Raw genomic sequence first — 21,802 nt, forward strand, 5'->3', positions numbered from 1 at the left:
CTGCCATAAACGCAGAAAGATTAACCCAAAGCCAACTACTACAAGGAAGGCGATGCTAACTTCCACATGAAGAGCTTGTTCTGCGTCATACTGTTCACAGAAGCCGGCTCAAATCTCCCAGAAGAGCTTGTATCACTGGCTGGTCCTCATAGCGTGGATCAGCTTCAGACTTTTAGATCTGGTCCTTAAAGGAGCATGTGTACGGGTATATAAAAATTCAGCATTCTTTATCTGGAGCCTGTCTATAGAGAAATACAAACTCCAGGTTTAAGAATTTTGACAGCGCAAGAAAGCAAACAGAAATATCAGGTTCTATGGCACAGATTATTTTGGTGTGAAGAAATGCACTTACAGAGAATTGTTTTATCAAGACTTTTTTTTCCTGTTTTTTTATACTTCAGTATTAAAAATACTGAAAATAAATACGGGAGAATGCAGAGGGCTCCTTTATCTTCAAGTTGGAATAGACTTGAAATCTGCACTTCTGGGTGCAGCAAAATAGTGTATGATCCTAAAATTTTGTTTTCTGCTAAGTTTCCTTTTGATGGTCTTTTGGACAAACTTTCCCTCTCTATTGTTTTGGGCGTATACTGTAATACTACAATATTGTTCAGGAGCACTCTGCCATCTGTCATTTCTCTAGCCGTGGTTTTGAAGCCCCAGCACTCATTTCCAATTAACCTGGGATGCCTGACCATTATCCTGTTCTTCCATCCTTCCTTCACCCTCGATCTGCTTGAGCGATTTGGATTCATCTGAGAAAGATGATAACAATACTGAAAAGTAACTGTTCAGAAAGAGGCAGCAAGATCACTCAAAAGATTTTTCCGGGTCTTTCACTCTCACAGATAAAATGAGCGCAATCTTTCAGAACGTGATCTGAAAAGCCAGGCACTGAAAACCCCTTATCTCCTCTCGTCGACGATACTGATGATCTTGCTCCTGCCACTCAGTCCTCCATGCCGTATATACTGCCCCTCTGTATTTAACTTGCATGCATTCATTCCTGCAGCATCCCTCTTTATTACATTAACTCTCATGGGAATAATTTTTTCATTACATGTCATACTGCTTTTACACTTTTGAGGAAACTGGGCTCAGCAGATAGTGGGATACGGATATATTTGTCTGATATTATTACCTCCAGACTCAAGTCTGCAATAAGCGACACTGAGTGAATCTCATTGCCTGCAAAGCCGATCAAGATCAAAGTGCTAATATCTACCATGGTATCAAAGTTTAACATTTATCCTCAAAACCTCAGTCAAGTGCTCTCTTGCCTTACACACACTAAAGCGCCTATTTGCCTGTTTCTTTTTGTAATGTCCTCTCCAAGAACATGGAGCTGGGCACACAGTGGGTTTCTTTGAGATCAAGTATGTTTTAATTTCTAGGATTGAGACATTAGTGAATGCATAAAGATTTTGGACGTCAAACTACCCTGTACCATGCTTTCCTGCAGGAGCTGTTTAACCAGGCAGTCTCAGGGAAAACCCATCCCACATCGAGGACAGGGTGGAATTTGATCCTAGAGAAGAAACGTGTCCCCTTTTACCCCAATGTCTGAGGGGTAAAACATTTCATTTCTTCTGCTGCTTGTATTTAGGAGAAGGGTCTTAAAACCATGTGTTCTACATCCCAGAAGAGGATCAGTGGCCTTATGGATACGGAATTTGGTTAACATACGGTAGGGGACGAGTCAGCTCCCCATCAGTTTTGTAGCTTTCCTCTTCATTCTCTCCAGCTTGCCCTGTATCATTTTAAAGCATGAGACCAAAACTTGGACATGATATTCTAGACAAAGCTTTACTAATACCAAGTGCACTTTCTTGTCTTAAACATGACACTCTTGCTAGAGCCCTGCAGAATGACATTTGCTATTTTCATTACAATCTCATGCTCTTGAATAAGGTGAAGAAATGGGATGCCTTTTCTGTGGTGGAGTCAGTCATATATTAGAATTATATCTGCCTCCAAAAGCTGGAAAGAAGGCCCTCACACAGCTTGTCCTTCCCTCAGCTGTGCTGGTAAAACTGTTTGTAAGGCCGCGTGGCAAGCCAGCTCACAGAAATTATTTGGATTACAAATTATTTTCCAAAGAAAACCTGTTTTCTGTTTTGTTTTCTATGGTGTTTTTTTTTTTTTTTTTGGTTACACTGGATTACAATGCAGCTGCAGAAACTGAGCTTTTGGTTGCAATGACACCCGATCCCTTGACACCTCCTTTCCTGCACTACTGGTTTCATCCAGTCACTCCTCGTTTCGTACTCGTGTGTTTGGTCATTTGATAGGGAGCACTGTTGTTCTCCACGACTCAGTACCAGACCTGACACATTCCATCTTTAAAGCCTGCTAAACTCTCATGCCTTTTTTTATATATATTTGTGCCCAACTTCATGAATATTAAGGCCAGTAGAACAACAGCATTAGTAAATCGTACTGCATTTGCACTTCTCCACTTAGGCACTTACTCTCATTTATATGCTTATATTATAAAATGATAACAATACAGACATATTATCTGGTTGCTAACGCAACACTAATACACTAATGCATAGAAGCACACAAACAGGTGATCCAGTTCAGCTTTCATTACAAGTCTCACACAACCCAGAGAAGCTTCTAAGAAGGCAGTGGAGTCATAACCGTATATCAGCAGAGGAAGCTTAGGGATGGAAAGACAAATTATGCAGACTTAACCACAAAGCTTGCTGATTTCTGTTGAGTTTGGTATGATTATAACAGAAAGCATCTCAGTAAGAATACCACTTCCCGAGGATTAATGACAGCTGGGATCTGATTAATCCCAGTCAGTCATGCTTTTCCCCAACTACCCCTCAGAAGTATTATTTTTACCAAATAGAAAAAGCAGCCCAGCATGGAACTTCAACTCTGAAATGGCATAATCCAAACTGAGCTTAACTGGGATAGAACGATACATGTAGTCCTGGTTCAAGAGTATCTTGAAGTCTCATTGGGACTTTGGCTTCCTACCATACTACCCACATTTCAGACGGTGAAAGTCACGCAAGATCCACTGACTTCACGTGGTTTCTCCACTTTGAGATGAGATTTCAGAAGAAAAGTTTGCAAGAGATTGTTCATGTTAGGGATTTCATTAGATGTGGAAATCACTGCCCTCATACTGCCCAGAACTGAGCACCTACTGCTTGCTTCCTCCCTCCTAATGAGCTGGATCCATTTACTTTTCACAGGAAGCAGAATGGACTGAGTGCAGGATTGGAAATAATCACTCTGAGTAATTCACCAGCTGCAAAGTCACTGAAAGGGTTAGTATTTCTTTTAAACCTATTATATAATAGTAGTTAGCCTCCCACTCCTTCCTCCCGCATGTTCGCTTTGCCTGCCCATGTTTCCAGTGATCTTTCTCCTCTCGTCTCTCTGGACTGCCTCAGATATTTTCCTCTCCGTCTCCTCTCACACTCCTGGATGCGTTCTTCTTTCCCATTACAGTGTTTCTGACTACCTGGCTGTTCCTGCCCCCTGTAAGTTTTCACTGCCTGAATTTATCTCATTCTTACACACATCTCCTCAAGCAAAATAACATATCCATAAATACTTTTGATGACTAACAGAAAACATCATCCATTTCTAAAATGGAAACCACTATACCTATACAAGCGTGCCTTCACAGAGTGCTTCTCTATCTCTAGATTTTGAGCGTAAGCTATTTGTCACGTTTTCACTATGAAAGACCCTGTGTAAGCGCTAAGTAGAATCACCATTTGAGATCAATATGGAAACATTTTTGTGGGTGAATCTGTGGAAAGCCAGGATCAGAATGTTCAGCGTTATTTTAAATCACTGCTGCTAGAGAGTTTCATGCGAAGCAATACTTACAAAAATTGCTTGTCCTTCAAGTTGACCCTGGGAAAAAGTGAAACAGGACTTGTTAATGAAGTATCATGCTAAAAAGTGATGGCAAAACTACGTAAATAATGGGTCAGTGAAATAAAACATGACCAATGTTGCATCATATAATATTCTTTGTGGCTGTTATTCATCTGTGTGAGTAATGGAACACAGAATCTGTTCTCCCAAGGAGTAAGAATTGCTGTTGTCAGGATTAAGATAAAAAAAGAATGTGCTGTTTGATCTTTATTGGCCCTACCAGTAAGAATGTTTTTTTGAGAAAAAAAACAAATGAGGAATACAGAGATAAACATCAGAAGGGAGAAAGTAATGCATAAATAAAGAAATAATGTATCGTGGCAATGAGACTCTTTCATTCACTATCATCCCAGAAACCTATAGGAGTCAGAATTAAGAACTACAGTGACTGAAAAATGCAGGAAATATGAGAATTGCTCTCGTTCGTACTTCCTACAGTGCAGGTTTCTGAGCACTGCCTAACGCAGATTAGAGAATATGAGTGAATGCATTTCATTGAACATCAAGTGGGGAGGCTAACGGAAGAAAGGTGAGGAAGAAAAGGAGAATGAAGATGAGTAGAAGAGAAAGGGGAAAAAAATCAAATTGTGAAGAAGAATCACAAAATAAAGATCACAAAAGCCTGCAATGCTCCTCTGCATGCACACATAAACCTTCGATTCCTGTGCTGGAAACATCACTGTTTCAAGGACGAACTGCTCTTCCCAGCGCATGGTGTGAAAGCGCTCCCCTCACAGCACCCAACCTGAGACACTCCTTTGAGCAGTGCCCTTGTGCTTTGCCTGAGCAGTGGCTGGAGCATCACTGATCCTGCCTTGCTGAACTCAAAGAGCAAGGTCCTCCACACTGCAGAAATGCCTGCATGTTTTGAGAACACCCTTGAAAAACAGACAGTTTCAACACAATCCAGAAGCATGGAGGGATTGCTTTCATCTCGGTACTAATTGCTAAGCAGTAGAAGAGAAGGGGCATATGTGCAACTGCAAATGGAGAAGGAAGGTGAAATCGGGCAGGAAAGGGAATGGAGGAAAGACAAGGGGAGAGTGAAATAAGTGAAGAAAAAAGGGCAGATTAAGGGAAAAACAATTGAAGGAAAGGGGAAAAATAGGAAGCAATGAGGAAAGGTTGTGCTTTCAAGAACAAAAAAATCAGAAACTGAGAGAATCTTCAAGAAGACAGACCTCCACAAATGCTCTTAGAACAGCACAATTAAACTATAAATCCATACTTCTCAAGGCCAGAGTCTCACATATGCAAACAAAAATATGCTTAAAACTGTGCGTCTCTTCTAATTCACACACTTACCTGGGTCAGACACTGCAATACGCACACACAGATATTGAGACTATTAACTATGCATAATGGCAGAGAGTCCCCTAGCACGGGGGAAGTGCAATGAATCCCTTATTGAAAATACACATTTAAAATTAGAAGTTGTACTTTCGTAGATGCCAGGGGTCAGTGCAAGTAAACTGCAGAGCAAGTCCCAATAGTTTTATGATAAAAATTAATCAGACCATGAGAAGCAAAAATATATCACAGCCTTCTGACTAGATTACAGAATATTATGATTTGCTTCTTGCTTAATATGAGAGTAGATCTGAGGCTTGGATCCTGGGCATAATTCACAAAGCAATAGCAACTGCAGAGCTTAAGTTCCCTCTTGCAAACTCTATTCTAGTGTCTGACTGTTGATGGAAAGAAATGCTTACCATGCTAAGCATATCCAGTCTCAGGGGAACGTCATGTGAAAGTGGTTTGGCTGTTTTGTCGTCTTCAACCTCTGAGTAAAAGACCTTGGGAAGAAGATAGAGTCAAGCCAGTTAAAATAATAATGCAATGCTTCAGAATGATTTAAAAACAAGTGCACTGTTACCGCATTGTGGACAGCCTATAAGCTTATGATCCCCTACCTTTCCAAACATATGAAAAGCCTTCAACATTCCCTTCACATTTGTTAGAACTCGTCAACATGACCAAATGACACCATCCTAGAGCCGATATGCTAATTTGATGTGAAACATAGCCTAGCTTTCAGGTCAGACTTGAACTGACAGCTTTAATTATGCATCATCTGGCCATAGTTAGCTTGAACACGGCAAGATTTGTGGAACTGGTCTGCACAGCTTTGCATTTTACCTCATATACAGAAGATAACGACATTGTGTGATTATGCAAATTGCTGTACTATAACTGTTTCTCTTCACATCTATTCATGAATACAGGGAACTAATGAACCACAGAGAATTTAATTTCTTAAGCACAGAGAAACCCTGAGATGCCAGACTATCCAAAGCTAACACAAAGTGAAGATGGCTTGGGTGCAACACTAGAAATGCTACTTTTGTCACTTGTTTTATTATCATGCCATACATAAGCTCAAGAGTTAAACTGGGGCTTAGACATTTGATCTACTGAATGAACCGTGACTAATATTTTTCACATGTGACTGCAAAGCATTATAACTGTTTTGAAAATGTTATGACCTACGGAAAAGTCACTCAAGCTAGAAGAATTTCCAAGCAATCAATGTCCTTTTTTGGAGTTGATACCAGAACTGTAAGCAATATTCCTGTATGCACCTCTCTAATGCGATGTGCAGTCCTATTTGCTGCACCTCTGTTTTTACACAGAAGAATGGACCAAACTACATACAGTGCCTAGTAGATATACTACATCTTCAGTGCTAATTCACCCCTGGCAAAATCACCTCTGCTTAACTTCCATTTTGGGATTGAGTTTCATTGCCATGGAATACCTAATAACTCCCAGTTACATCGCTTTTGTTGATGAATGAATGACAGACTGGTGCTCACTGCTTTTCTGCGTGCACACTAAAACATCCTGCCCAACTTAGGCTAGCCACTCAGTTTTGTCCAACAGGCAGAAGGGACTTTGGAGGTGGGAAGGAGGGCAGGGAGGTGGAAAGGACTGAAAGGGGTCAGAATCTCCCCTACAGAATCGCTGGGTGAAACAAGGAAATTGCTAGACTTCTTCAAGGGAAATTCACCCCAGAGGTAGGGGGGTTTAAAAGACAGTTCTCTGATATTTAAGGCCAAACCTGGGATCCCAGCAATGTTATGCGGTAGAGTATCTATCAAGAGGAGCACACCATGGAACTCAGTCCTCTCCCTGCACCTACTGCCAATGTGGGAAGGTAAGAGTTTAGCTTGGAAGAGCTCTTGCTGCTAATGCAATCCTCAGGCTGGAAGTATGAACCAAAAGATCTGAATGGCCCTGAAATCGCTACGAATCTCCCTTCACCGTACAATGTAATATTGACCTCTGCTGCACTTTTTTGTTCCATCAACTGCAAAGAGCTTTGAGATCCTTGGATGGAAACTGCCACAGAAGAGCAATCTATTTCCCACGACAAGCCATTGGCATTCAACCCAAATTCCCATCATAACTTGCTTCTAAAACACATACTGCTCGTTTCTTAAAGTTACAATTCAATTAGTTCAAGTCCACTGTCCCCTGAACGCTTTCTGGGCAATGACATTATTTGTTATGAGAGTGGGCTCTCCTGCTTGCTTTGCCTTGCTGCTTGCCGTTCGCTTAGGAGTAACGCATAGACTTGAGGCCATGCAGTGTATTGTAGTTCTCTACTAACAGTGTAAAGATTTACTTACTGTATATCCCGTGACGGTGCTCGCATGCTGCTTTGGCATTCTCCATTGTACGGTGAAAGCTGTGCAGTTCAGAGAATCCAGCAGTATATCTAGAGGAGGCCCCAGCCTATCTGCCTCAAAACAAAATGACATTGTATAAGAAGCCATAGGATGGAATCTCTCTCCTTTAGTCACCAGGCAAGTATGTATTTAAAGAGGAACTGATCTGTGCTGCTCTCTTTTTTAAGACTGTCAAACATAGCACACAAATCATACTCTAATTGGTTGTTACCTACCCTAGAAACTGCCCCGATGCTAATTTTGTTTCACATGCGTATGGAAAATAGAGATGGGGAGAGTCTTAAAAATCAGGACAGTTTTCTTAATTTAATGTAGCATATGTTTAAATGAATTCAATGAGACAAATCAGCAGGGGATTAGTAGTTTGTCTCCTTTTGTTTTCTCTCCCACAGGCTTCAAGTCCAACAGCAAAACTGTTGGGCTCTGGGAGTGCCCCTCCAGCCTACTACCTGCATCAGACACCAGCTGCAAGACACTTATACAACCGTTCCTATGTATGTCTAAATGTATTTCTAAGTTCATCTCCTAACTGACCTTTTGTTTCTCCTCAGTGACGAGGAAAACAAAACAGAAACCAAAACATGCCTCATCCTCACCCCACGCTGCTTTGGCACAGGCTAAGAAACCTCCTTTATGAGCTATCCAAGAGGCAGACCGTCTCCTGGTCACCTCCAGAACTTCAGTTCCTTCACTATCACTATAGACAGGAGGGGCAATTTTAGGAGTAAGCCTGTAAAGTTTAACTCGATGAAAAGCGAATGATGGAGGGATCAGTTCCTCCCTCCCCATTCCTTGCTGCTGAGGGCTGGATGCAGTTTATAATGACGGGCTCCCTTGCTTCGCCACTGTGCCCAAACTGATCCTTCAGTCTTGCCAAGATCAATCAAGTCTCTCATCAGATGAAAAGAGAGGAGGGTATATGTTTATAGTGCTATATTGATCTCATAGCATCTGTCTCTCTCCTTTTACACTGTACAGGTCAGCATTTCAATACAACAGTTAATTTAACTACTGCAAATCAAAAGGGTAGGAGAAAAAAAATCCCTGAGATCCATGTCTCTAGTTACATGTTAGCAACTGTATTTACTGTATGAAGAAAGAGGCAGGTAGAAGAGTTTGTCTCTTCTGTAACTAGAGTAAATTTCTGGTGCAGTACAAACTTCATTACCTTAGCTTCTTAAAGAGATTTTTCAGGGTGTTCCTAATTTTTGAATTTTTGACTAATGTTTCTTTGATGGTCTTGCCAAAAATACTTTTCAATTAACTAAGAAGGAGATCATTAGCTTTAAAAAAACAAAGGAATTTATCTAGTAAAATAATAAGGATCACAAGTCAACCATCCCCTTAAACTGAGTAAAGTTCTGAAAAGAAACTCTCTCATTTCTAATCAAGCCTTGGGGATCCTAAAGCGCTCGCAGGGCCTCTCCTGTAACTGTAATGAAAGCAGGGGGCTGGCATCTGACATCTGGCAACAAAATGAACGATGAAGGCATGTGTACATTGAGTACAACAAGCACTAAGCTGTACTTACCTGGAGAAAAAACAGTAATAGTCTTGCTTTCCTGCTTGAAAGGATTTAGCTGCTTTCTAGGAATCTTCAGTACAACTCCTGTCCCCAAACCATCAATCTTTCAGACAGTGTTTGTGGGCTGTGGGAATCATTTTGAGGTTGACTGTGTATGGATTATGTGATCAGGACCAAGATTTTCAAGACAAATTCTCTAAACGGCCATCATTCATGCTCTTGAAACCTAACCCATGTCAGAAACAACTGTAACAAAGAACCGATCAAAATATTTAAATAGCAACTTCAATTTTTGAAGGCAACAGATCTACTCTATATAGTTTTTTGCATGCCTTTACCTATGAAAACTGTAAGCAAAAGCTAAGAAAACCTGATTTTCTTGACTAGTTCTGAAAAAATATCAAGAGAAATCAAGCTACTGTAAAGGTCATTTTAAGATGTGAAGCAAGTCTACATCAGATTTACACTTGTCACTTCCACCAACACACTTGATTTTAAGCTAAACACAGAACTGAACAGCTTACAAACTCTCCACGGTATCAATCAACAACAATACTTGAAAAGTTAAAATAAGAGCAGAACTGATATTCAGATCCTTTAAGGATTGACTCTGCATTTTTCTGCTATTAGGAAACTTTTTGTTTTATGCTTTTTAATTTGAATGACCAAGTGTGACTAGGCAGGGTCTACACCTTACAGGACACACAAATGATTCTCTGTTGTCCTTTTACGCATTTATTTTTCTACTCCATTCCAAGTAATCCTGGATAGTGCCAGCTGCTATGATGAAAGGATAAATATAAACATAATGTTTATAATGTTTATAATGTAAATATAATGTTTAAAACAGCCTAACTTCTTTCACCACTCAGTCCTTATAGCTGAAGCTTGAGCCATTTGTACTTAAAAAATATTCCCATGGACTTCAGGACGAGTCCTTCCTGGGCAAAGGCTGTGCAAGGACTGTATGCAATGGGCTACTCATGAACACCTATCTTTTTGTTGAAATACAGGGAGAAAAAAAAACACACTTTCAGAAAACAAGACTATCAGTTGTATGCTAAAGGTTTATATTTCCTAGACACACCAGAGAAGATCTTTATCAGCTAAACTTGAAAGAAATTCTGAAAACAGATGCAGTATTAAAACTTCTTCAAGAAGTTCTTGTAGATGTAATAGGACAGTGCTGTGCTTATACATTAAATAGGGAAAACACACTTAGGGCTCCAATCTATATGAATTGTCCTTATGCACTGAAATTATCTAATTAAAATCAATGGAAGCATTCAAAAGAAGTGCAAGTTTTACTAATAGATTTTAGTTAGTAAACACTAGCCAGATTCTCAGGTTCCCTCTAAGCCTTTTGCGTTTCCCAGACAGTAAAATAGGGAGCCAAAGTCTCCTTCCGGTCACTTTCTAGAGATACCACCAGCACCCCACAGACAGTGGCAAAGTTATGCTCTTTGCTTCCCTTCCCTTAATTCCCAGAGAAGGGACAAGGAAGAGCTGAATATGTCTTGAACATATATTTCAGTAACCAAATAACCAGTCAGCGCATCAAGCAATGCGGTTGAGGCTAAGCTTCCCACAGGCTTTTTTTAAACCTGAAGGCACCGGTACCCAGGACTCTAAGATGAGGCCACCCATAGGTTTTAACTGCCCTTATAGACCCTGGCACAGGCTAACACTCTCCTAGGAAGTGCCTGGGATGGTCTGGAGGATAGCCCAGGGCACGGACCATTTTTGTAGGTCAATACAGACACCTTTTGGGAAGGCATAGAGTTTACCAGATGGGTGAGAGCCATACCAGCCCATGGCACTTGCTCTCTGGGCCCTGGCCCACTTTCTTTATTAGTGTAGACTTAGTCTCACAGATCTCTGCTTTATTCAGGGGCTCTAAGTACAGCAGTAACTATCATCTCACTTGTTAGCCTCCTGCCACACAGTCAGGACCATGACCTAGACCATATACCATCAAAAGTACAGACAGGTGAGAATAGCCAAGGCTGAAGTATCTCTAGGTTCTCTTAGAGACAACATCACTACTTAGGCAGCACTTTATATTCATAAAATACCTTACTATCTTCACAACAGCCAGTGAGGTAGGTAAGTATTGGAGCTGCAATAGTAACAGACGAAAAAAATACACCCTAAACCTTCACTTTAATGTATTTGTGCCTTCCTTGTATTACTTTCTGTCGAGGTTCTACTAAACAAGTTTGCTGGGAGGCATAGTTGCTGAAATAACATACTTTAACCAGCTATGATAAATATTAATCTAAGGCAGACTTCAAATTCATATTTTGAATGCACTATAGGCTAATAAAGTTGTTTAGAGAATGTATTTGGTGAATAATTCGGAAAAAATATAAATTTGAAAAAAAATGCAATTCATCTGTAGACTATCCACAAATACAGAGAGGCAGTATCCGTTTAATAAGTAGCTCCACCATGAATTATTCACCCACCCCTATTAAACTTTATTATCTCCAGTTCACGCATGATAAAACAGACGCAGACCGACCTCAGGTACAGCAGCCTATAAACTGTCCCTGGTGGAGTAAGTCCTAATTTACGCTAGAGAAAATGAGAGCAAAACTGAGTCAGAGAGGTCTATACTTTCAATTGCTTTGTTTAATTTTCCCTAAAAAATAGAGAATTGCCTTAATGCTGCTAAGACCATGGCAGGAAGGCACGAGGCGTGCTTGGCAGCCCAGCAGCACCACTTCCCAGCCCTCTGCGAGCAGCCATGGCTGGATGGCTGCGGGCGATCATGGGACCCTCTCCGAAGTGGCCCGGGTGCCACAGCAGCTCACCCCACCACCGTGTGCACATCTGCCCTCCTCAGGACACAACCGCCTCTCTGCGTTCATTGTGCCAGGCAAATGGCTGAAGCACAATGCCTCCAAACCAAAAGCATGACAGAGGAAAAGGAAAACCTGACCAAGCTCTGCCCCTCACACAGAAGTTATTTCTAGGGAAGGTTAAAGGGGAAGGCAAATAGGACTATCTCATACCGTGCAGCCATCCCCACAGCCCTCTGTGGTCACGGCTTGTGACCTTGTCAATTATTGATGGGCTTCTAGGGATTCAGAGCAGCGTTCCCAGAGTCCAAATTTCACATACCCTAACAGAAAGCAAAGAATGTCCATTTTTGGGCTGAACATTCCCTTCATAGCTATGACAAAATAACTGCAATATCTGATACATGCAATGTTTATGCCACCGAGATGCAAAAGCTGTCATGGTTTTTAAACAGTTGCTCTATAGCATCATATCAAAGTGGTTCGTCAGCTCATCACAACTTTTGTAACATATATTGCTGCTTTACTAACAAATTACTTTGAGATAAACGTGTGCTTGAGGTATTCTGTAAGATTTTACAGAACATCAGGTATCAGCACGCTAAAAATGGACATTAGAACTGGTCTTAACATCTATAGTTTTATGATATAAGCACCATGCTTGAATGCTAAAACAATTTTCAAGGGTAAAACTCTGGGTATTTATAGTTTTCCCTACAATTCAAGTCAGAAATAGCTCTTCTGAAAATTCCGCGTGAAAATCCCCTCGATGTGGTAGCACCATGCACAACGTAAGAACGCAACTGAGCCTCCTCTTCTTTGCAGAGCTCCTGGACAGGAATCTGCACATGTAGCAGGCTGTCGATCAGCCACGTACCTGGCATAACATAGCACTGTGGGTTCAACCTGCCTGGCACAGCTCTGACAAATGCAGAAATACTGCCAGGTATTGCTGGCTCCCTCCCTCAGAGAAGTTCATTAGCTGCAGCTCTTCCCAGACAGGACTTGGCAGGATGGCATGATTACACTGTTCAGTCACATTTGTAGTGGAACTACAAATAGTGATGAGCAATTTCCAGAGCAGGTTGCTTGATCTAAAATCCTTGTTAAATATAATCCTGCAAATGACAGGTGACTTGATGCCTGAATTAGATCATAGTCTGTTGTCGCAAGGAAGAAAAAAGCAATATATCTAGTATATACTGCAAAGATTCGTCTCAGTGATGATCTCCCCTGAAAATAACCTCTACAGTTGGATTGTGTGAATGCCTAAGAAGTCATGGAGAGTAGCTCTAATAATGAAGAGCAAGGGACAAATTTATATAAAAATAAAATGAAACACTTTCTGTACAAATACAGTCATTCCTCTTTCTGGCCAGTCAGGCATAGAAAGTTTGATATTGGCCAAAATGCTTGGATGGAACAGGAAACAGAAGCTATGATTTTGGTCCCAGGCAAAAAAAGCCATTACTCAAAGGAGAGCACTTTTGCATATCTGACTATACATTGTAAAAGCGAATCAAATACAAGATGGAAGTGAGGACTCACCTGCCGGTAAGCAAAGTTGAAGTGACACGCTTGCATTTACTTCTCTGCTTACAGATATCTATTTTATTGTTTAAAGATCTCTTAGCTTCTGTACTTCTACAGATACACAAAAGCTGCTAAAACAGTGAAGAAGTTACCAAATAAGTTCTCCAGAACACGAGCCCTCTCCCTTAACTGGAGTAAATTTTACTACTACTTCAATCTTTGCTCCACAAAAACAAGTCAAATCAAAAATGGTGAAAAATTATCCTATCCATAGAAGTCTCCTTTCTATTCGTCACAGCTAACATATTATCGAAAATTTAAGGGGGATAGTTTGCTCCCACTCCCTCTTACTTGCCCTGTGTGAGAATTAAGACTCTGGGTGCCCTTGAAGAGCATTGGTAGCAGGCCAGGGCAACCTCTGGATACATTTGCACCAGTCAATGAAATGTGCCCAGCACCGTTATTCTTTCACCTGGAAGCCAACTGGCAAAGAATGGCCTTGCCATACTATTGTGCCCATAGTACTGTGTCCATACAACTGTGTCCATACAATTAGAGTCCTGTACTCTATAATCAGGACAGCCACATGCAACCTGCCTACCGCAGACGGTCTCTGGCCCATGGCAGCTTCTCCATCACCCTGGGAAGAGGGGGAGGAACCACTGCAGGAATGCTAGCTGGCCTGGTGAAAAGCGTGCCAGGGACCACAGGCAACATTGCCATACAGGCAACGAGGTATCAGAGCCTAGGCACAGTCCCCGGCGCTACTTAACTCCCTCGCTGAGATGCAACTGGCACGTCTACACTAGCAACCCTAAACAGAATTAGCTTGGCTTTCTAACGTGAACACTCCAGTTCAGATTAATCCACCTCCTAGCCTAACCATAACAGAGTGAGGAAGAGCTCAGAAGCAACTGCTTCAGGTTGATGCTTTGCTCCAGTTATTACAAGAAAATTGCTAGCCAGGTTTCTTCCTCAATCCAGTCATGCAATGACCCCAAATCTTCCTACAGTGACAAGTTGTTATGGAAAAAAAATCCTTTAAAAATAATCTTCAAAACAAATACATTTCTTACGTTCACAAGCTTCAAATCTGAGGCACTTCCAAGAAGTTGGATAAAGCTTGTCACATTTTCATGTTTCCATTTTAGTGGAAATTTCTCAACAGGCCATGGGCATGGGTCAGCAAAATGAAATAGCTGCTTCATTATTTTATTTTTAAATCTCTGTGGGTAACTCTTAATAGGTAGTGATCAAAGGATTTTTTATTTTCTAGGTTGATGTGTCTCCTTTTTGTGTCCCATGAAACAAAAGAAATTTGCTGTTGAAATACTGACTGTCACTAATGACATGTCATGAAATGATGAAATAGGAGGAAAAAACCTCATGAAAGACAATTCAAACTAATTCTAAAATTAAGTTTTCGGACAGAAACTTTTCCCCAAAAGATTCAGATTCCTTTTGTTTCAAATATTACTTAATTCAGTTCATTAATTAATGAAAAAATAATCTGCTTTATTGAAATAGAATTTTTTAATGAAAAAGCAGTTTTCAAGAAAAGACTCTGTCCTCTCCTACTGTTAAAATAAAGTGTATTATGGCCCGTTCACTCTCTCACTGAAATAATAGTGAAACTCTCATTTGTAAAACAATAAACAATGATAGGGGCTTTTTTTCGTTTTTCTTCTTTTACAGACTGAACTAGGTTATGTAAACACCACAGTGGAATGAAGACAGCGTGACAAACCAAAAAAGGTCAGGAAATCCTAAATGAAAAAAATGTGCCATCTTTTCATCGCTTTGAAGCTTTTTCCAACTCCCACTGCTCAGCAGCAGTATGTAAGAAAGCAAGAATCTCCCAACCACAATAATCACAGAAAACGACGACTGCATCAAGAAATTTTCAGCCAGTCTCCCCCAGTCCTGTTTGTGGGGCACTGAACAGCAGCATCAGCCTCAGGAAACATCACAAACCTGATAAAACTTGATGGTTTTCTCTAAGCAAGTCACATAACAAAAAGCAGCAAATGAGGAAACCGAGGGTGCACGTGAGGAAACAGGTAGGAGAAAAGGCTGAACTGGTTTCTCTCCCTTTCCTAACCTCCGGCACAGCATGGACGGAGGAGTACGGCATGGCTCCTCACACCGCTGCTATTAATCCACTGGGTCCAGACAACAGAAGATCCCCCTGGATCACCTACACGTTGGCACAGTCAGCACGACCACAGGGACTCTAGCTGTTATGGTCCTATGGAGTCACCAGGGTTCTTCAGCGCTCCAGACCGTGTGGCACGAACCTTTTGAAAGTAGGTGAGCATTCAATACCTCTGAGACCGCTGCAGACAGAAAGTACCTCACAGTAACATCTGTCCACCCGGAGGAATCGCTGCACTGAAGTTATTACATAGCCCCAGCACAGATGCAGAACTGCGCAAGGCTTGTCTCCGGATCAGGCCCTTTGCCCCTGTCTGCAGGAGCCGAGCAGACGCTAGCCACGAGGCGCAGCTTTAAACACCACTCACTGTAGTTTCAACCAAACCTTCTCTGTCCTAAGCTAACTGTCTTTTTATTCTGCGCGCTCTCACCACCCTCCCCAACAGTCATCTTCCCTCAAGTTCACTCCACATTTAGCTTTCCTCTTCTCATCCTCAGCATCCTGCTGCTCCCTTGCGTTTTTCTTTCCTAACTGAACCCCTCCACTCCTCGCTGTGACAAATATGCCATATGCTGTGATCAGGTTGTTCACCTGTACACTTTCCCTATACTCTCTTGCCTTACTCTATCTTTCTTGCCTTGGCTACGTCTCATCTACTCAGACCATAAGCTCTTCAGATCAGGGCAGGTTTGGTGCTTGGGGTTTGTATAGCTCCCCAGAGCCCTGTGGGGCCCCAGTCTCAGCTAGCCCTTTGAAAATACTGTACTGAACACAATAAAAAGAAAAGTCATAGTAATAACAGGCTTGGACTCAAGCAATGTTTTTCTGACGCAGTATACAGCATCCGCTTTCTGTCTCAGGTACGTTTAAGGTGACTATCATCAGAGTATTTATAGCCCAAGTAAAAGGAATAAAGGCGGCATCGCTTAGAACTTAAGCTACAGGGCAATACTTGGAATATAGGGAATCCCACTAAAAATGAACAGTGGCAGTAGTGACTGTGTCTTTGCTTTTCCTGATTTGCCTTGGCCCTGCAAACTGCAAAAGAGAAGGGAAGAGGTAAGTACGGCAAAGAGGCTCCCTTCCTTGTACTCCCTGTGTAGGGCTCTGATTCAGGGAAGGGCTCTGATTCTGGAAAGAAGAGAGGGAACAACTGGCACAGTGACCAGTTGTTCTAGATGTGAGAAAGGAGAGAAATGATTTTGAAAAGAGAAGGAGAAAAAAATGATTTTGTAAAGAATTTTTTTAATGAGTTAGATGTAGAAAAAAAATTCTAAGTGGGAATAGTTAAGCACTGGAATGCTTTGTGGAATTCCTGATGCTAAAGGTTATTAAAAACAGGGTAGACCATTATCTCTAAGCAAAGGTCTAAATTTATACCTATCCTGGACTTAATGAAGAGGAACAGATGGGGTAATCTTTGGCTATCTTTGAGAGTCCTGTGGGTCTTTGATTATTATAGATTAGACGCTGGTCTGCCTAACACAAGTACATAAATGGTACTTGCATTTAGACACTTAGTGAAATAGTTCTCCTAATATAAGTGCCCTACTGCCCTAGCTAATGGGAAGAGGTAAGTGGAGAGGCCTTTAAAAAAAAAAAAAAACCTCCATAGAGGCACTCTGGCTGTATAACTTCAGGGGTATTCCTGGAAGCCTGAGACAAAAATCAAGTGTTTATGCCCCTAAACAGACTTGCACTTCAACTGTCGTAGTCCCAGTGCTGGGGCTTTGCTTCCCTATCTGCTGCATATCAGCATGGCAAAGAAGAACGGTAGTCAGATCTTTATTCCTTGAGAACTGGCTACACTGAGTCTAATCTGTGTGCTCAAGCCTACAGGCTACTTTTGCTGAGATTTTTTTCCCCACGTCCTTGCTTCCTGTTTTCCAAGAAGCAGCACTTTATTATTATTTTTTTTAATCCCATTTACTCTTTAACACCTTCTAGTTCTCAGTGCCAGGTCTGTGAGCGCAGCGAGAGGCTCTGCAATCTCCTCTGCTCCTCCTCGGGGTTTGGGTGCCGTGCTCGGGGTGGGCTCTGCCGCGGCGCAGCGGGAAACCTGGGATTGGGCTGCTGCGGACACAGCTCAAGGCCACGAGAGAGGCCGCGAGAGGCCTCGTCCGGGGCTGCCCCTCGGCTCGGGGGCTGCGCGCAGGCTCAGGCCCTTGCCCTCAGTCCTCCCCAAGCAAGGCCGCAGGCGCCGTGCGCCTGGCCTGGGCCTTGCTGCTCCTCGCCTTCCCTCGCCACTCGGCCTTGGACCTGCCTCGTGGCTACAGGCTTGTCCAACGCTCGTTGGACGGACCCTGGCTGCTGCCCCTGGAGTTGCTCTGCTCGTCTCGTTTGGGCGCTGTGGGACGGGGCCTTGTCGAGAGCCCACGGAGCCCAGCTTGCTGCCCCTACAGAGCAGCTGGTCCTTGCTGCGCCCAGACGTTCAGCATCTCATCTGCTAATATTTCACCCATTTTCAAACAACTTTAAAAAAAAGTCTCTGGAAAGTTTAACATAAGCGTTAGAAAGTAGCTGAAAACGAACAATAACGTGTTATGTCTATGCAACAGACAGTAACAATTAACACTTTAATTATAGGAGGACAGGCTGGATAAAACTTAGCGTGCCAATGGCACACACCAATGTGCCAATGGCACCCCTCCGACCTCGCCTCCCGCAATGATTTTCTACATTGGAATTCCAACTGCAATGAATTAAAAGCAACTTTGTTGTTAAAGGACAGCAGCTAGCAAATAACAGTGACTTTGCAAATTGGTACCATAGAGGGTTTGCTGTATTCTGCCTCCACGAAGGTAGATCCTGTCAGCTCCAAATGAAACCCTAAGAAAATCTGCATCATCTTAAAGGCGCAGTTTCATACTGCCACAGAGCAGAAGAAACAGCTCTGTAACAGAAACAGTAACGGAAAGGGAAGGGTCTCGCACCTTCCCTACCCTGCCACCTCCCCACTCCCCCATCCCTTTCCCTCGGCACATGCTCCTCCACCTTCTTACCCTGACTCCCAGGACTACTCCCTGCCCTTTTGCACAGACTCAGATGTTCATCTGATCGCATGGTAAGAGAATTCAACTCACTAACCCTAGGGGAAAAGAAAAAAAACCTATTCTCTTTTCCCTTGTGGGTTAAGTAGCTGAGGCCATAAGGAGCTGAACATGGAATCAGATGAGCTCCAGAGCCAGAGCAAGGCAAGTGAAAGGACAACACAGCCAGGATTTCAGAGAGGGAAGATGGGACAGGGAGCCTTTCCAAGCTGATATTTTGGTTCAAGCCATAACATGAGTGCCTTAACCCTTCAAGTTACAGGCAGTGTGAACCTTTCCAAGGGCAACCACTACTCACCATTAAATACACAGAGAACTTAGTAACTTGCTTTAGCAAGACTGTTTCATTAGTCCTAAAGTATAAGAATAAATTAAGTGCCTACACTGAGTGGTTTTCTTCTCCTCCAGTTGTTTTTTTTCCTTTTGTAATATCTTATTTATAAGACTCTCATAGTATCTGTCATGATGGCATAGTAACACACACATCATCAACATAATATGCAATGAAGTGTTGAGTAACACTGAAGATGTTTTCTTCATGTTTATGGTATGTGTAGTATGAAAAATTCTGCATTAAGGCACACAACACTCATACTACTATAAGAAGAAACCTGAAAACATGAATGAAGTTGACCACCCACGACTTAAAGTTCATATGCCTAGCTGGTGAAAATGAACTATATTAAGTGGGTTATTACTGTTCTGAAATGAAATGACAAAAAGTAAGGAAAAAAGTCAGCTTCCTACACTTTCTGAGTGTTTATAACACAGGTAAAACAAGCAGGATCAAAGATCAAACCACAGATCCAAAGAACCCAAAGAACATACCACTTCGTATTTATTGTAAAAAAATACAGCTTTATTTTGTGTGTGTGTGTGTGTGTGTGTGTGTGTGTGTGTGTGTGTGTTTGTGTGTCACACATATGCACACATGCGTGCACACATATAAAACCTTTGTTTTATTGGATCTATAGATAGATAGATACAATATCTATAGATATAGATATACTTTATTTATATATAGATTTGGATACACAAACACATAAAAATCCAGTTAAACCATAAAAATGCCACGTAACTTGAAATTCCTTTTCCATCTATCAATATCACTTGGGGGTATATTTTTCAGGAGTTAGGTATCCAAAGTTTAATATCTTCAATGAGAACCATGGCTAAATTGTTCTTGCTACTTGATAAATGTTTGTATTGATGTCTCTTAATCTCTTTGCTCTATGAATGACAATTTTTTTCTCTCTCAGTGTTCCTCTGATACCAAATACTAAACTAAACTCCTGAAGAAACATTTAACTTGGTATAAGAAATAAAATTCAAGGATATCTTTTAGAAAACTGGTAATACATCAGATAGAAAACCCCTACAATCATAGCTATTTTATGTACACACAAGCACACGCGTGTGTGCACACACGCACAGACACGCACAAAGATTAAAGTATAAAGAGGACAGAGCTGAACACGTGACAAGCAACAAATGCGCAGGCTGACGACAGGACACACAGCATCTTGGCTTCTCACAATCCCTCCAGGTCCTGACTAATTATTTTGAAGCTCATTATTGATGGACACAAATGATCTGGCCATGCACCAGAAAGTATAACAGAAAGGAATGTCCAGCTTAGTTAGACCAGAGGTTTAGGCACAGGCCTCATCAACAGCTTCACCACCTCGAATGCTATGCAGACCGGAGTGACATCCCACAGATCATCATTGTACTGATTGCAACTAAAAGCAAATGTCCACTTTCTCTGTACAAAGTGGAGCAGAGTTATAACTGTATAGCGGCTGTTTTCAAACGATGACAGTATGAAGAACAGCGCATGAAGGAGGCTAAAGGCAAGTGCTGAAATACACATTTTCAAAAGAGACTTTTGATACTTCACAAAAATCACATAACGGTTGAGGCGGGAGGGACCTCTGGAGATTGTCTAGCCCAATCCCTCTGCTCAGAGCAGGGTCAACTACAGTAAGTTGCCCAGGACCCTGTCCAGTCAGGTTTTGAGTATCTCCAAGGATGGAGCCTCCACAACCTCTCTGGCTGACCTGTTCCAGTGTCTGACCACTCTCACAATAAAGAATTTTCTTTTACTGTCTAAATGGAATTTCCTGTAATTCAGGTTGTGCTCATTGCCTCTTATCCCGCCACTGGGCACCACTGCTCTTCTGTAGTCCCTGCCATCAGGTATTTATACACACTGATAAGATCCCCCCAAGCCTTCTCTTCTCCAGGTTGAACAGTCTCAGCTTTCCCAGCCTCTCCTTGTCTATCAGACGGTCCAATCCCTTAATCATCTTCGTGACCCTGCACTGACTCACTGCAGTCAGTCCACATCTTTCTTGTACTGCGGAGCCCAGAACTGGACACAGTACTCCAGGTGTGGCCTTACCAAGACTGAGCAGACAGGAAGGATCACCTCCCTCAACCTGCTGGCAATCCTCTTCCTAATGCAACCCAGGATGCTGTTGGCCTTCTTGGCCACAAGGGCACATTGCTGGCTCATGGTCAACTGCTTGTCCACCAGGACTCCCAGGTCCTTCTCTGCAGAGCTGCTAGGTCAGCTCCTAGCCTGCTCTGGTGCATGGGGTTATTCCTCCCCAGGTGCAGGACCTTGCACTTGCCTTTGTTGAACTTCATGAGGTTCCTCTCTGCCCTTTTCTCCAACCTGTTGAGGTCCCTCTGAATGGCAGCATGACCATCTGGTGTATCTATGACTCCTCCTAATTTTTTTATCATCTTGCAGACTTCTGAGGGTGCACTCTGCCCATCAGGCGCAGAGTCATTAATGAAGACATTAAACAACACTGGCCCCAGTATCAACCCCTGGGGTACACTGTTAGTGGCTGGCCTCCACCTGGTCTTTGTGCCCCTGATCTGCCACTGAAGGCTCAGGGTGGGCCCCCTTCAGCCCTGTTTTGCTAGTTTCAAGTTCTCTCCTGTCCACATCACCAGGCACTCTTGGCTTTCTAACCCAGTCCACCACTTCCTTGCTTGGTTGTGGGTCATCGTCTCTCTCCCCCATCATTCCTAGTTTTAAGCTCTCCTCACCAGGTTTGGCCACCCTGTTGGCAAAGATGCTTTTGCCTCACTTTGTAAGGCAGATCCTCTCTCTTCCT

General features: G+C 42.3%; 1 protein-coding gene across 2 annotated transcripts in view; it reads right to left on the minus strand.

Annotated features, from left to right (window-relative positions):
• The window catches only part of LOC104147792 (pikachurin), an 81,770-nt gene that overhangs the window by 50,225 nt on the left and 9,743 nt on the right, over positions 1-21,802 (minus strand). For both annotated transcript variants that reach the window (XM_068925699.1, XM_068925698.1), the window contains exons 2-4: positions 7,545-7,654; positions 5,625-5,708; positions 3,862-3,888 (exon numbers count right to left, since the gene is read on the minus strand). In XM_068925699.1, coding sequence (XP_068781800.1) covers positions 3,862-3,888; positions 5,625-5,708; positions 7,545-7,654 — 221 coding nt within the window. The remainder of the gene's footprint in view (positions 1-3,861; positions 3,889-5,624; positions 5,709-7,544; positions 7,655-21,802) is intronic.

This window comes from Struthio camelus, chromosome W (genome assembly GCF_040807025.1).
Source record: "Struthio camelus isolate bStrCam1 chromosome W, bStrCam1.hap1, whole genome shotgun sequence".
Classification (NCBI taxonomy): Eukaryota; Metazoa; Chordata; class Aves; order Struthioniformes; family Struthionidae; genus Struthio; species Struthio camelus.